Source organism: Puma concolor, chromosome C1 (genome assembly GCF_028749965.1).
Source record: "Puma concolor isolate L17-30 chromosome C1, mPumCon1.1.hap2, whole genome shotgun sequence".
In the NCBI taxonomy this organism is placed as follows: Eukaryota; Metazoa; Chordata; class Mammalia; order Carnivora; family Felidae; genus Puma; species Puma concolor.
This window is the reverse complement of record NC_141674.1, coordinates 119,386,294-119,399,020: the sequence shown is the minus strand read 5'-3', so window position 1 is coordinate 119,399,020 and position 12,727 is coordinate 119,386,294. Positions and strand designations below refer to the sequence as shown.

The 12,727-nt window shown below is 42.4% G+C and overlaps 1 protein-coding gene and 1 pseudogene across 10 annotated transcripts in view; one reads left to right on the top strand and one right to left on the bottom strand.

Annotated features, from left to right (window-relative positions):
- The window catches only part of CFAP221 (cilia and flagella associated protein 221), a 108,661-nt gene that overhangs the window by 74,514 nt on the left and 21,420 nt on the right, over positions 1-12,727 (top strand). For 8 of the 10 annotated variants that reach the window (XM_086718426.1, XM_086718423.1, XM_086718419.1 and 5 more), the window contains 4 exons: positions 2,047-2,180; positions 4,552-4,632; positions 5,280-5,387; positions 5,688-5,822. In XM_086718426.1, coding sequence (XP_086574552.1) covers positions 2,047-2,180; positions 4,552-4,632; positions 5,280-5,387; positions 5,688-5,822 — 458 coding nt within the window. The remainder of the gene's footprint in view (positions 1-2,046; positions 2,181-4,551; positions 4,633-5,279; positions 5,388-5,687; positions 5,823-12,727) is intronic. The other 2 variants (XM_086718425.1, XM_086718427.1) reach the window with 2 other exon arrangements.
- LOC112872260 (large ribosomal subunit protein uL11 pseudogene) lies at positions 11,772-12,400 on the bottom strand (annotated as a pseudogene).

Below are 12,727 nucleotides of genomic sequence, written 5' to 3'. Positions count from 1 at the left end.
AGACCTTCACCATGGACACACCCGACAGTCATTGGGCATGTCCCCAGCAGTATCCCATCACTTGTCGCAGGCAGGGCCCCCAAATCAGAGCCAGGGAGAGACCCACATAGCCCCAAGGGAGGGAGAAGCCCCGGTTCTTCCTCCCCTTCAAGATCCAGATGGGTATTTTGTTTTTCATAACATTTTATTGCACTTTAATTATGCTTTTTTCTGGGGCACCTGGGTGGCTGAGTCAGTTAAGCATCCAGCTCTTGGTTTGGGCTCAGGTCATGATCTCAGGGTTTCATGAGTTCGAGCCCCACATCGGACTCTGCTCTGGCATCGCAGAGCTTGCTTGAAATTCTCTCTCTCCCTCTCTGTCTGTCCCTCCCCCACTCGCGTTGTCTGTCTCTCTCAAGTAAATACATAAATAAACTTTAAAAAGAAATTATGGGGGCGCCTGGGTGGCGCAGTCGGTTAAGCGTCCGACTTCAACCAGGTCACGATCTCGCGGTCCGTGAGTTCGAGCCCCGCATCAGGCTCTGGGCTGATGGCTCAGAGCCTGGAGCCTGTTTCCGATTCTGTGTCTCCCTCTCTCTCTGCCCCTCCCCCGTTCATGCTCTGTCTCTCTCTGTCCCAAAAATAAATAAACATTGAAAAAAAAAAAATTTTAAAAGAAATTATGTTTTTGGGGCACCTGGGTGGCTCAGTCAGTTGGGCATCAGACTTTGGCTCAGGTCATGATCTCACAGTTAGTGAGTTTGAGTCTCGCATCAGGCTCACTGCTGTCAGCGCAGAGCCTGCTTGGGATCCTTTGTCCCCCTCTTTCTCTGCCCCTTCCCCACTCATGTGCACACGTGCTCTCTCTCTCTCTCTCAAAAATAAATAAAACATTTTTTTAATTATGCTTTTTTCCCCTCCTATATTATTTTGATGTCCGGTATTGATGTTTCTAATAAAGGAACTCTTCAAGTATTGTTTTGTTTTGTTTTTTAATTTTTTTAAATGTTTATTCTTGAGAGAGAGAGAGACAAGAACTCCAGTGGGGGAGGGGCAGAGAGAGAGGGAGACCCAGAATCCGAAACAGGTTCCAGACTCTGAGCTGTCAGCACAGAGCTGGACTCGGGGCCCAAACTCGTGAACCATTAGATCATGACCTGAACCGAAGTCGGATACTCAACTAACTGAGCCATCCAAACACCCCCTTTTTTAAAGTATTGTAAAGTTTACCTGTTAATTATATATGGACCCATGTAAAATGTCTTCATGGTTTTTTTTTTTTTTTTAGTTTTTTTTTAATGTTTATATATTTTTGAGAAAGAGAGAGAGAGAACATGAGTGGGGGAGAAGCAGAGAGAGAGGGGGACAGAGGATCTGAAGGGGGCTCTACGATGACAGTAGAGAGCCAGATTTCAGGGCTCGAATTCACAAACTGTGAGATCATGACCTGAGCCAAAGTCGGAGGCTCAAGCAACTGAGCCACCCAAACGCCCCTTCATATGTCTTTTTTTAGTATCTTTTCCTTTGCTGACAAGGACAAAGAATATTCATTAGCAATCCTTGCGTTAGGAATTATAGTTTTTTTGGAGGTAAAAAAATGAAATTTTTAAAAATTGCAAAAGGGGTGAGATAAAGAACTAAAGAAAACTACAAATGGGACCGTATGCATAGACTTCTATTCTTTTCTTTTTTTTTAATTTTTTTTAATTTTTATTTTTTAATGTTTATTTATTTTTAAGAGAGAAAGAGAGACAGAGTGAGAGTAAGGGAGGGGCAGAGAGGAAAGAGAGAGAAACAGAATCAGAAGCAGGCTCCAGGCTCTGAGCTGTCAGCACAGAGCCCGATGCGGGGCTCGAACTCATTAACTGTGAGATTATGACCTGAGCAGAAGTCGGATGCTTAACTGACTGAGCCACCCAGGCGCCCCAGACCTCTATTCTTTTCCACAATGGCATGCAGCACGTATCCACTAATTGGTGGGTGGCAAATAAGAAACTGAAGATGGTAATTTCACATAAAAATACCCCAAGAACTCCCCCAAAGTGCTCTTTTGTTTCTCACCCACAGATAAGAATTCGTCCAGACACCTCCTGTCCCAGATCAGTCGAGATGATTATTCCAGCTCGTTCTTTGTCTCACCCAAGAAAGTGCTGCCCTTCGCCTTCCCATCCTACAGTCCTCCTCAGAGCTCCAACGAGTTGGTAGGTGCTGTTGGGCTGTGGGGTGGGGACGGGGCGCGAGCAGATGCTTGTTGGGCAGATACCAAGGCAAGCCGTACCTCAGTCTCTGTCCCTTCACCTCCCCCTGAGAAGCTCCCAGGGGACACCTGTGCCCAGGGACTTGTGACCAGTGGGAAACCAGGGATCATCTACTGCCGCCTGCCCGGCCCCTAACACACGTGCAGAGCTCCCTGGTAATCTGCACTGGGTGGTTTCGAGCCTGGAAGCCAGCAAGAACCCCTCCGGACAGCCCAGGGAACCGGGCCTGAGAGCAGAAGGGCAGGTGGAGAATCCGAGAAGGCCAGGCCTGGGGAGGTGGGCCCCACTGCATGGGCAATGGGGCAGCCAGGGACGGGTAGCCCCGGGGTCTAACACTCTAAGCCATGAGACTCTCAATTCTCTCTGTCTTTCTCTCTCTCTCTCCTTCTCTCTCACTTTCTCTGGAAAGAGGTGCGACAGTTCATTTTCTTGCCTTATGGGCATGATGATGCATTAAAATAAAAATAATAGCTGACTCTTACATTGCACTTACCATGAATCAGGCAGTGCCTGAAATGCCTCACTTGTAACAGTTCATTTAATCTTCAACGAATCTATGTGATAGGCTTACTGTTTTACAGAGGAGGAGGAAACTGAGACACAAGGTCATATGGCCGGTAATAAAATGTAGCCTAAGTTCATGTCCTTAGCAATATAAAGGCATCTTTAATTTGATGCTGAGGGACACCTGGGTGGCTCAGTTGGTTAAGCGGACAACTTCGGCCCAGGTCATGATCTCACGATTCGTGGGTTTGAGCCCCACGTCGGGCTCTGTGCTGACAGCTCAGAGCCTGGAGTCTGCTTTGGATTCTGTGTCTCCCTGTCTCACAGCCCCTCCCTGCTCACACTCTGTCTCTCTCAAAAATAAACATTAAAAAAAATTTTTTTTAATAAATTGATGTTGAAAGTGCACAGGCAAATTATTTATTTATTTTTTTTTAATTTAAATGTTTTTTATGTTTATTTATTTTTGAGAGAGGGAGAGACACAGCGTGAACAGGGGAGGGGCAGAGAGAGAGGGAGACAGAGAATCCGAAGCAGGCTCCAGGCTCTGAGCTGTCAGCACAGAGCCCGATGCGGGGCTAGAACTCACGAACCACGAGATCATGACCTGAGCCGAAGTCAGACGCTCAGCCGACTGAGCCACCCAGGCACCCCTAATTTTTTACTTTTAAAGAATAAGCTTGCCATTCACATCCTACGATGTATTTTACACATTGCCGGTTCATCTACTCAAGAATTGCAGGACTGACTTTAGAAATTCCATGTGTTTTCTGCATTAGATAATTAAATGACCTAAAAGATCAGACTACAGAATTCCTAGGGAATAATAAATTGGTGATTTTCAAGCATTAATAAGCACACTTAATAATTAATGGGGTGCAAAGGGTGAGAGGGATGAAGAGATCACTGTGCTGTGGGGCGCATCTCATTATTTTTCAGTCGTTCCCATCTCACACATTCCATCTGGCGTCTTAGTCCTACAAAGACTTCTCTGCCACTCAGGGTTGATGAAAGAGTGTTCAGCACTCCTGTTTATAAAGAATTGTATAATTCATTCCACAGATACTTTACCTCATCAATTCTTTTTTATTACCATCTTTGAGATTGGGAAATGTCTTATAATGGATGGCATGTTAGCATTGCATCGGATTCATTTCATGATGGTGTCTCAGATTGGGTGAAGTACAGTATTTATCGAATGTCCATAGTATGTCAGGCAGTGTTCCAGGTTCTCTGGGTGATGGAGGCAGACGGCATGCAGGAAGGTAATGCTTTGGGGATCAGCCCCTGGGGAAGGGAAGCAGCGGGAGCTGGCATAGGACAGAGAGAGGAGAACCGCCCTCCTGGGCAGAGGCCTCAGCTGAACTCGCCAGGGGCTCTGAAGCTGGGGCAGCGTGAGGCCACCCGGCATTTATACCTTTGTTTCAACTTGAGGTTGTAGGCAGGCCTCCCTGGGTGGGGCACAGGACCTTGAAGGAGGCAGCTCCCTTCAACCAAAGCAACCCCTGAAGAGGGCTGACCCCTGAGAGTTGTTTCCGTCGAGAGGACTCCTCGAAGTAGGAGGACTGAGTCCGTTAAGCCTGAAGGGGATTCTGGGTGGCATATTGCAGCACCCACAACAATAGGAAAGGAAGAAGGATCACAGACACCATGAGACGAGGGGAGGTTGGTCAGCACTGCCTCCATGCCTCACACATCAGGTAGCAACTGTGGTCACGGGAAAGGTGACGGGAGGTAGAGGAATAGAAGCATAGCCGCTTTCGCCCAGCGTTGATTATGTGTCCTTGTTTTTTGAATTTCCACGTTTTAGGCTCCTGATGGCCTTGGACCAGTCCCAATTAAATCTTCGGAAATCCAAATCAAGCAGAGTTACTCTTTCTTCAATCTGCAGGTCAGACCTGTCATACGGGATTAGCTAATGGGTTTCTTATGAAGTGTACAAAATATTCTTGAATTTGAATTGCATTATTGGTTTTGTTCTTTTATAGTTGATACACTAGAGCATACCATGTGTGTTCTTCTGCTATCATTTGATGGTATGTGCGAGGTGTAACATACGTGGTTTCTCTTTACCCTGGGGATATACGGTACATATCGCGTGCGTGAAGCTTTCCGAACTACATACATTATAAACTTTAAGAAAAAGCACAAGGTGAAGTGAACAGAAGTTAGTCAGCCTTTCTTGAGGTATACAGCCACTTCTGGTTTCGAAAATATAAGTATTTTAAATCACTGGTTTGTTAACCAGTGTTCGGTGTATTTCTACAGATAAGCCCTGTGGTACAGAAGAGTAATGGCAAATGCACATGTGTCCTGGGACCCAGAGCAGGGACCTGGAACAGGGCTTGGGACTTATGCTAATGTCCCCCAGCGCTGGGCCAAACCAGTGCTTGACCGCACAAGGTGATGGCTGCAACCCGGTACTCGTGTTCCTTTTACCGTTGGGCAACTCAGAAGTGCTGTTATTGAGAATGAGATCCCATTCATTGGTAACGGGTGTTTTAAGAGCGTTTAGTCAGTTGTCTTCTTTAACCTCAGGTTCCTCAGCTGTACAAAATTAAAGGGTATCAGCCATTCTGTGTCCAGAGATCGTCAACGAGCTACAGACCTCAAAAGCTTGCTCGAACCCTGAAGCAAGGGGCTGAGGTAACACAACCCCCACCTTTAAGAATTTCTCTCGGGGGGCCTGGGTGTCTCCGTTGGTTGAGCATCAGCTCTTGATTTGGGCTCAGGTCACGATCTCACGGTTCATGAGATCGAGCCCTGAGTCAAGCTTGGGATTCTCTCTGTCTCTCTCTCTCTGCTCCTCCTCCACTAGCACCCTTGCGCGCTCTCACTCTCTGTCTCAAAAATAAATAAATAAACATGAAAAATAAAAAGAAGTGCTCTTATGTTTCCGCTCTTGTCCTGGTGTCAAGACTGACACGCTGCTTGGTCCCTTCACAGGATGAAGCCACCACCATCATAACTCTGCCCAAGCAGGACGCCACAACTCAGCTCCCTGGCAAGACCTCGGTCTTGGGCATGAAACCACCTGAGGCCTTAGCCAGGTCTCCAGATTATGACCCGCTTTATATTTTTGTAAGTGACAACTGGCAGAAGTCTCATGTTGTATGTTCCTCTGTTTCAAAAGTTACTCTATAAGAAAACAGAAGCATTACTTGGGAATATTTTTCTGTCTTTGGAGTTTCAAGTGTTAAGCGATATCTCACCTTTGAAATCGATTGCCAGCATTTATTGTTTGAAGAATGTCAATGTTCCTGTCTTCTAGCAATTCCAGAATTTATTTATGTTTATGAAAATACCTTTATGGTCTTTTCTAATTTCATATAATTATGTATATATATATATATATATATATATATAGAGAGAGAGAGAGAGAGAGAGAGAGAGATGGTTAAAAAAAAGAAGAGGGTACATAGGTGGCTCACTCAGTTAAGCATCTCACTCTTGTTTTCAGCTCAGGTTGTTATCTCACAGTTGTTAGATCGAGCCCCAAGTCAGCGCTCTATGCTAGGCACAGAACCTGCTTAAGATTCTCTCTCTCCCTGCCCCTCCCCTGCTTGCAGTCTCCCCACTCTCTCCCTCTCTCTCAAAGAAAAGAAGAAGAAGAAGAAGAAAGAGAGAAAGAAAGAAAGAAAGAAAGAGAAAGAAAGAAAGAAAAACAGCAGAAAGAGAAAGTTAAATCAACCCAAACCTCATCACTCAGAGCTCTCTGGATGCCTTATTTCTTCCTTGGGCATCCCTTCCATACTTCTACCTCTGTCTCCCAGATTTCTGTTCCACTTTGTTTCTGTAGCCACACTTGATTAACTTCCCTGAAGCACACCCTAACCATGCTACTGTCCTGCTCCACATTCTTCACTGACTCCCCATTTTCTTCCAAATTAAGTCCAAGCCTATGTGAGACCAACAACAAGACCACACCCCCTTCTCTGTGTCCCTGCGTAGTTCCCTGCCAAACTTGGTGCACTTTCCTCCCTCACCAGGCCTCCACTTCTGCTGATCTGCCCTCGTGGGGTCCCTTCTCCTCCCCTTATATTTCTTCCTACCCAAGTCCTAAGTGAATGAAACGCTGACAGGAAATCTGATGAGGTTCTATGTAATGATGGGATCATCAGTGAGATGCCACAGTAGTTGCCCAAGTTATGGTTTATGTTTTAAAGACAGACACACACATACATACAACCAAGAACAACCTTAGGTACTAGTTGAGAAAGTCTTCTTTGGAGAATCTCCAAATGGGAATCTCCGTCTCTAATGTGGGCAGAGATGCTGATACTCAACACCAAAGGTCTCTCAGTCAGCTAGTGGGAGACATAGGACAGAAACCTGCCTATTTCCTGGTTGTTTGCCTCAGGGCTCTTCCTCCGAACTGTGTTGCTTTCCTACATTAGCCATTATGGGGCATTTTTTCATAGTCACATTGGTTGAGAGGAGTGTTCCTTGGAGACTTAGAATCTTAGAGCTGGGATAAACTCACAGGATGTTTAACTCAGAGATTTTCAAACTTCATTTAGAACTACAGTCCTCACATCAGCTGAAATTTTACATCAGAAGGCAATAGGTAAAATGACCTAGAATCCTACTTACTTGCTGGGATGGCAGTGGGGTAGAAGGCTCTCCTGGGGAAGATGTCCCTGCAAAACTGTGGGGCTCCCCACAGCAAGATTTGAAAAACACTCTTCAATCTTTTGTCCCCCAGATTCACCCATTACCACCCCCTCCCCGTTCTAAAAGACAGGAAATTGGTCTAAAGGAGTTACCGGAATTTTCCATAGTCACACTCATACTTCCTTGGAAAATATCAGTAGTTACTTATTAACTCATTAATTCCACAAATACTAAGAGCATGCCTCAGGTTAGGAACCTAAGGTTAGGGGCAGTTCATCAGAGGGACACAACAATTCTAAATATTTATCCACCTAATAACCAGAGCTTCAAAATACATGAAACAAAAACCCATTGAAATGCAAAGGAAAAAAGAGACAAATCCACAATTATAGTTGGTGATTTCAATACCACCCCCCTGTCAATAGTTGATAGAAGAAGTAAACAGAAAATCAGTAAGGATATAAAATATTTAAATACCACTATCAATCAACGTCACCTAATTGGCATTGCTAGAATACTCTACCCAAAAGCAATAGAATGAAGATTCTCTTCAAGTGTATACAGAAAGTTTGCCAAGATAGACCATATTTGGGACCATAAAATAAGTCTCAATAAAATTAAAAATACTCCGATCCTATGAAGTATTTTTTCTGGTTTTGAAGAACTTGAATCAGAAAAGAAGAGCCTAAAGATATCTACAAACCTCCCCTCAAAATTAGGAAGCTGAATTAAATACTATAAAATAGGCTATACTGGGGCACCTGAGTGGATCAGTCAGTTAAGCATCCGACTTCTGCTCAGGTCATGATCGCACAGTTCATGGGTTCGAGTCACGCATTGGGCTCCATGCTAACAGTTCAGAGCCTGGAGCCTGCTTTGGATTCTGTGTCTCCCTCTCTCTTTGCCCCTCTCCTGCTCTCTCTCTCTCCCTCTCTCTCTCTCTCTCCCAAAAATAAATAAACATTAAAAAAATTTTAAATGGCCTATAGTCCAAGGAAGAAATCAAAAGAGAAATTGGAAAGTATTTTTAACTTAGTGAAAATGAAAACAAAAAAAATTTGTGGGAATTTTATAATGCTGTACACCTACATTAGAAAGTAAGAGTGGGACCTAATGTCCTCAGCTACTCTTTTAGAAATTCAAAAAAGAAGAGTGGATGAAATCCAAACTAATCAGAGAAATAACAAAGATTAGATTGAAAACCAGCGAAACAGAAAAAAGAAAAACAATAGAGAAAAACTAGTTCTTTGAGAAGATCCGTAAACTGGATAAAAGTGTAATCTAACTGATTAGGGAAAAAATGGTTAAAAGGCATAAATTATCAATATCAGGACTGAGAGAAGTGACATCACTACAGATTAAATAGATATTAAAAAGATAATAAGTTAATGTTATGAAAAACTTCATGCCAGTAAATTCAACAAGTTAAATGGACAAATTCCTTAAAAGGTACAAAATATTAAATCTTATTCAAGAAGAGATAGATAACTCTGCTAGCTCTATATCTATTTTAAAAATTGAATTGGTGATTAAAAGCCTTCCCACAAAGAAAACTGTAGGTACAGATGCCTTCACTGCGGAATTCAGCAATCCTGTTAAGGAAGAAATGACACCAAATCCACAAAAACTCTTCCAGAAAAGGGAAGAGGAGATTACTTCTCAACTCATTCTAGAAGTCAGTATTACTCTAATGCCAAAGCTAGACAGAGACATTACAGGAAAAGGATCAACAAATATCCTTCATGAGCATAGATGCAAATAAATAAATACATAAAGAAGCAAATAAAATTTTAACAAATCGTGTTCATCATACAAAAAGAATAATGTATCATGAGCAAATAGGGGCTTATGCAAGAAACACAAAATTAGTTTAATGTTCAAAACTCAGGGTACTTCACCATTTTAACAGACTAAAAAAGAAAAACAACATGAGCATCTCTATAGGTACAGAGGAGCAGTCTGTCATTCCTGATACTTAGTCTCAGTAAGTGACAGACAGATGGGAACTTTCTCAACCTGATAAAGAGTATCTGTTAAACACCTGGAGGGGCACCTGGGTGGTTCAGGCAGCTAAGCATCCACCTCTTGATTTCTGCTCTGGTCATGATCTCCTGGCTCGTGAATTCGAGCCATGCATCAGGCTTTGTGCTGACAGTACAGAGCCTGCTTGTGATCCTCTCTTCCTCTCTCTCTTCTCCTCCCCCACTCACGCTCTTTCTATCTCTCAAAATAAATAAATAAACATGAAAAAAAAAAAAACAACAACCTGGAGCTAGCACAATACTGAATGGTAAATGATTGAATCCTTTCCCCCTAAGATCAGGAATAAGGCAAGGATGTCTGCTCTTACTAATTCTATTAAGATTGTAACTATAGCCAGTGTAACAAGTCAAGAAAAAAGAAATAAAAGTCCTCTATATTTGAAAGGAAAAAGCAAAACTATCTGTATTCAGAAACAAAATTATTGTCTATGCAAAACATACAATTGAATCTATCCAAAAATCTGATAAAACCAATAAGTAAATTTACCAAGATTGCAGGATATAAGATCAAGACACAAAAATCAGCTATATTTCTATAGACTGGCAACAAACAGTCCAAAACTGAAATTTTTAAAATTCATTTCACTGAACAATAGCACCAAAAAATATGAAACACTTAGGGATAAACCTGACAAGAGCGTGTAAGACTAATACACCGAAATTAAGAAAAATTGCTGAGAGAAATCAAGAAAGATCTAAATAAATGGTGAAATACACCATATTGATGGATTGGGAGATTTAATATTGCTAAGACATCACATCTACAAAGTAACGTAAAAGTATTTAACACAATCCACTCAAAAGCTTGCAGCCCCCCCCACCCCACTTTTAAAGAAATTGACAAGCTTACTCTAAAATTTATTTGGAATGCAAATATATCCAAAACAACTTTGAAAAACAAAGTTGAAGGATTTACATTACCTGACTTCAGTGGGTATTGTAAAGCTACACTGACCACGACAGTATGGTATCAGCATAAAAACAGACAAACAGATCAATGGAACAGAACTGAGAATCGAGAAATAAATGTGTTCATACATACATGGCCAGTTAATTTTTGACAAAGCTCAAAGACAATTCATTGGAGAAAAGACAGTCTTTTCAAGAAATAGTGCTAGGATATTTGGGTATCTGTTTACCAAAAATAAAAATAAAAGAACTTTAATCTGTACCTCACACTGTTTACAAAAATTAGTGGAACATAGACCTAAATATAAAACTAAAAACTAGAAAAGTTCTAGAAAACACATAGAAGAACATCTGTGTGTACTTGGGTTAGACAAAGATTTCTTAGAACACCAAAACCACAATCCATGAATGGGGGGAAAATGGATTAATAAGATTTGTCCAAAGTAAGAATTCCTGCATTTCTAAAGACACTGTTAAGAAAATGAATAGATACATCACAGATTTGGAGAAAACACTTTGAAATCACAGTATCTGGTAAAAGACTTATATCCAGAATATAGAGAGAACTCTCAAACCTCAATACTAAGAAAACAACTCAATTTTATTTTTTATTTTTTGAGAGAGAGAGAGAGAGAGTGAGAGAGCACATGCATGCCATAGAGCAGGGTAGGGACAGAGGGAGAGAGAGAGAATCTTAAGCAGGCTCCCTGCCCAGCACAGAGCCCGATTCAGGGCTTGATTTCATGACCATGAGATCATGACCTGAACTGAAATTGAAAGTCAGATGCTTAACTGACTGAGCCACCCACGTGCCTCAACAACCCAATTTAAAATTTTTTTTTTTTAACGTTTATTTACTTTTGAGACAGACAGAGACAGAGCATGAACGGGGGAGGGTCAGAGAGAGAGAGGGAGACACAGAATCTGAAACAGGCTCCAGGCTCTGAGCCGTCAGCACAGAGCCCGACGCGGGGCTCGAACTCACGGACCGTGAGATCATGACCTGAGCCGAAGTCGGACGCTTAACCGACTGAGCCACCCAGGTGCCCCTCAACAACCCAATTTTAAAATGGACCAAAGATCTCCACCAGAAATACACAGGTGACAAATATGTACATGAAAAGGTGCTCAAAATAATGCGTTATTAGCAAAATACAGATTAAAACCACAATGAGATACCTCGTTAGAATATCTAAAATTAAAAAGACTGCTGGTGAGAATGTAAAATGGTACAACTACTTTGAACAATAGTGTGACAGTCTCTTACAGAGGTAAACAGTTAGTTGTAAACATATACCTATCATATGATCCAGCTATTCTGGTCCTAGGTATTTACCCAAGACAGATGGAAGCATGAGGCTTGAGTAAGAATACTCATAGCAGCTTTATATGTTTCCCAACCTGGAAAAGAGTGACCACCAATAGGTTAATGGATAAACAGACTGTAGTATTACTATCCAGTAGACTACTCCTCAGTAATAGAAAGCAATGAACCCTTTTTTGTTGTTACTGGTGGCGATGGTGGTGGTTTGCCAAATGATCCTTTATTGAGATATTTTCCGTTGTTGTTATTGTTCACTAGCTGGGCATTCACCGCATCACTATTGATGTCATCTATGATGTCATGAGGGTGGCGGCCATCAGCATTGCAGCCCACGGAGTGGGCAGTCCCTGGGATCTCTTTAATGGTTCCAGAGAGTTCTCCAGCTAAAGATCGGTGCCGCATCTGTTGGGCAATGTTGACGCTCTCATCAAAAGTGATATTTCCACCGTGCTTACTGTTTTTCTGCTCCTTTCTGTCTCTTGGTGGTTCCTTGAGGGCTTTGACAATCAGGGCAGAGGCAGGAAGGTGCCACTTCAATCTGGGGCTGTCTGTTCTGAATGGTCAGTTTCACCGTAATCCGTAGACTGTTCTAGTTACCATTTGCCTTAGGAGAAGGACGCAGGGGGCCGATCTTCGGGCCCAGGGCATGTGTGACACCAACTTCACCACCAGTGCGCCTCAGGTATATGACTTTGATCTTGTTGGGGTCGAACTTGGGCCACATGGTGGAGGCGGCTGGTGTTAGATGAACCTGGATTTGGGACAATGGAAGACAGTTGTACCTTTGCCTCCCCTGAGCTGAAAGCCGAACTCCTTTTTTAAAAACTGAAGTATAGTTGAGATGCAATTTTATATTAGTTTCAGGTGTGTAACATAGTGATTCAACATTAATTTATGACTTAGTGCCCACCGCAAGAAGTATAGTCACTATCTGTCACTGTATAGTGTTATCACAGTATTATCGACTATATTCCCTATGCTGTACTTTGCATCCCCATAACTTATTTATTTAAAAAAAATTTTAATGTTTATTTATTTTTGAGAGACAGACAGACCATGAGCAGGGGAGGGGCAGAGAGAGAGAGAGGGAGACACAG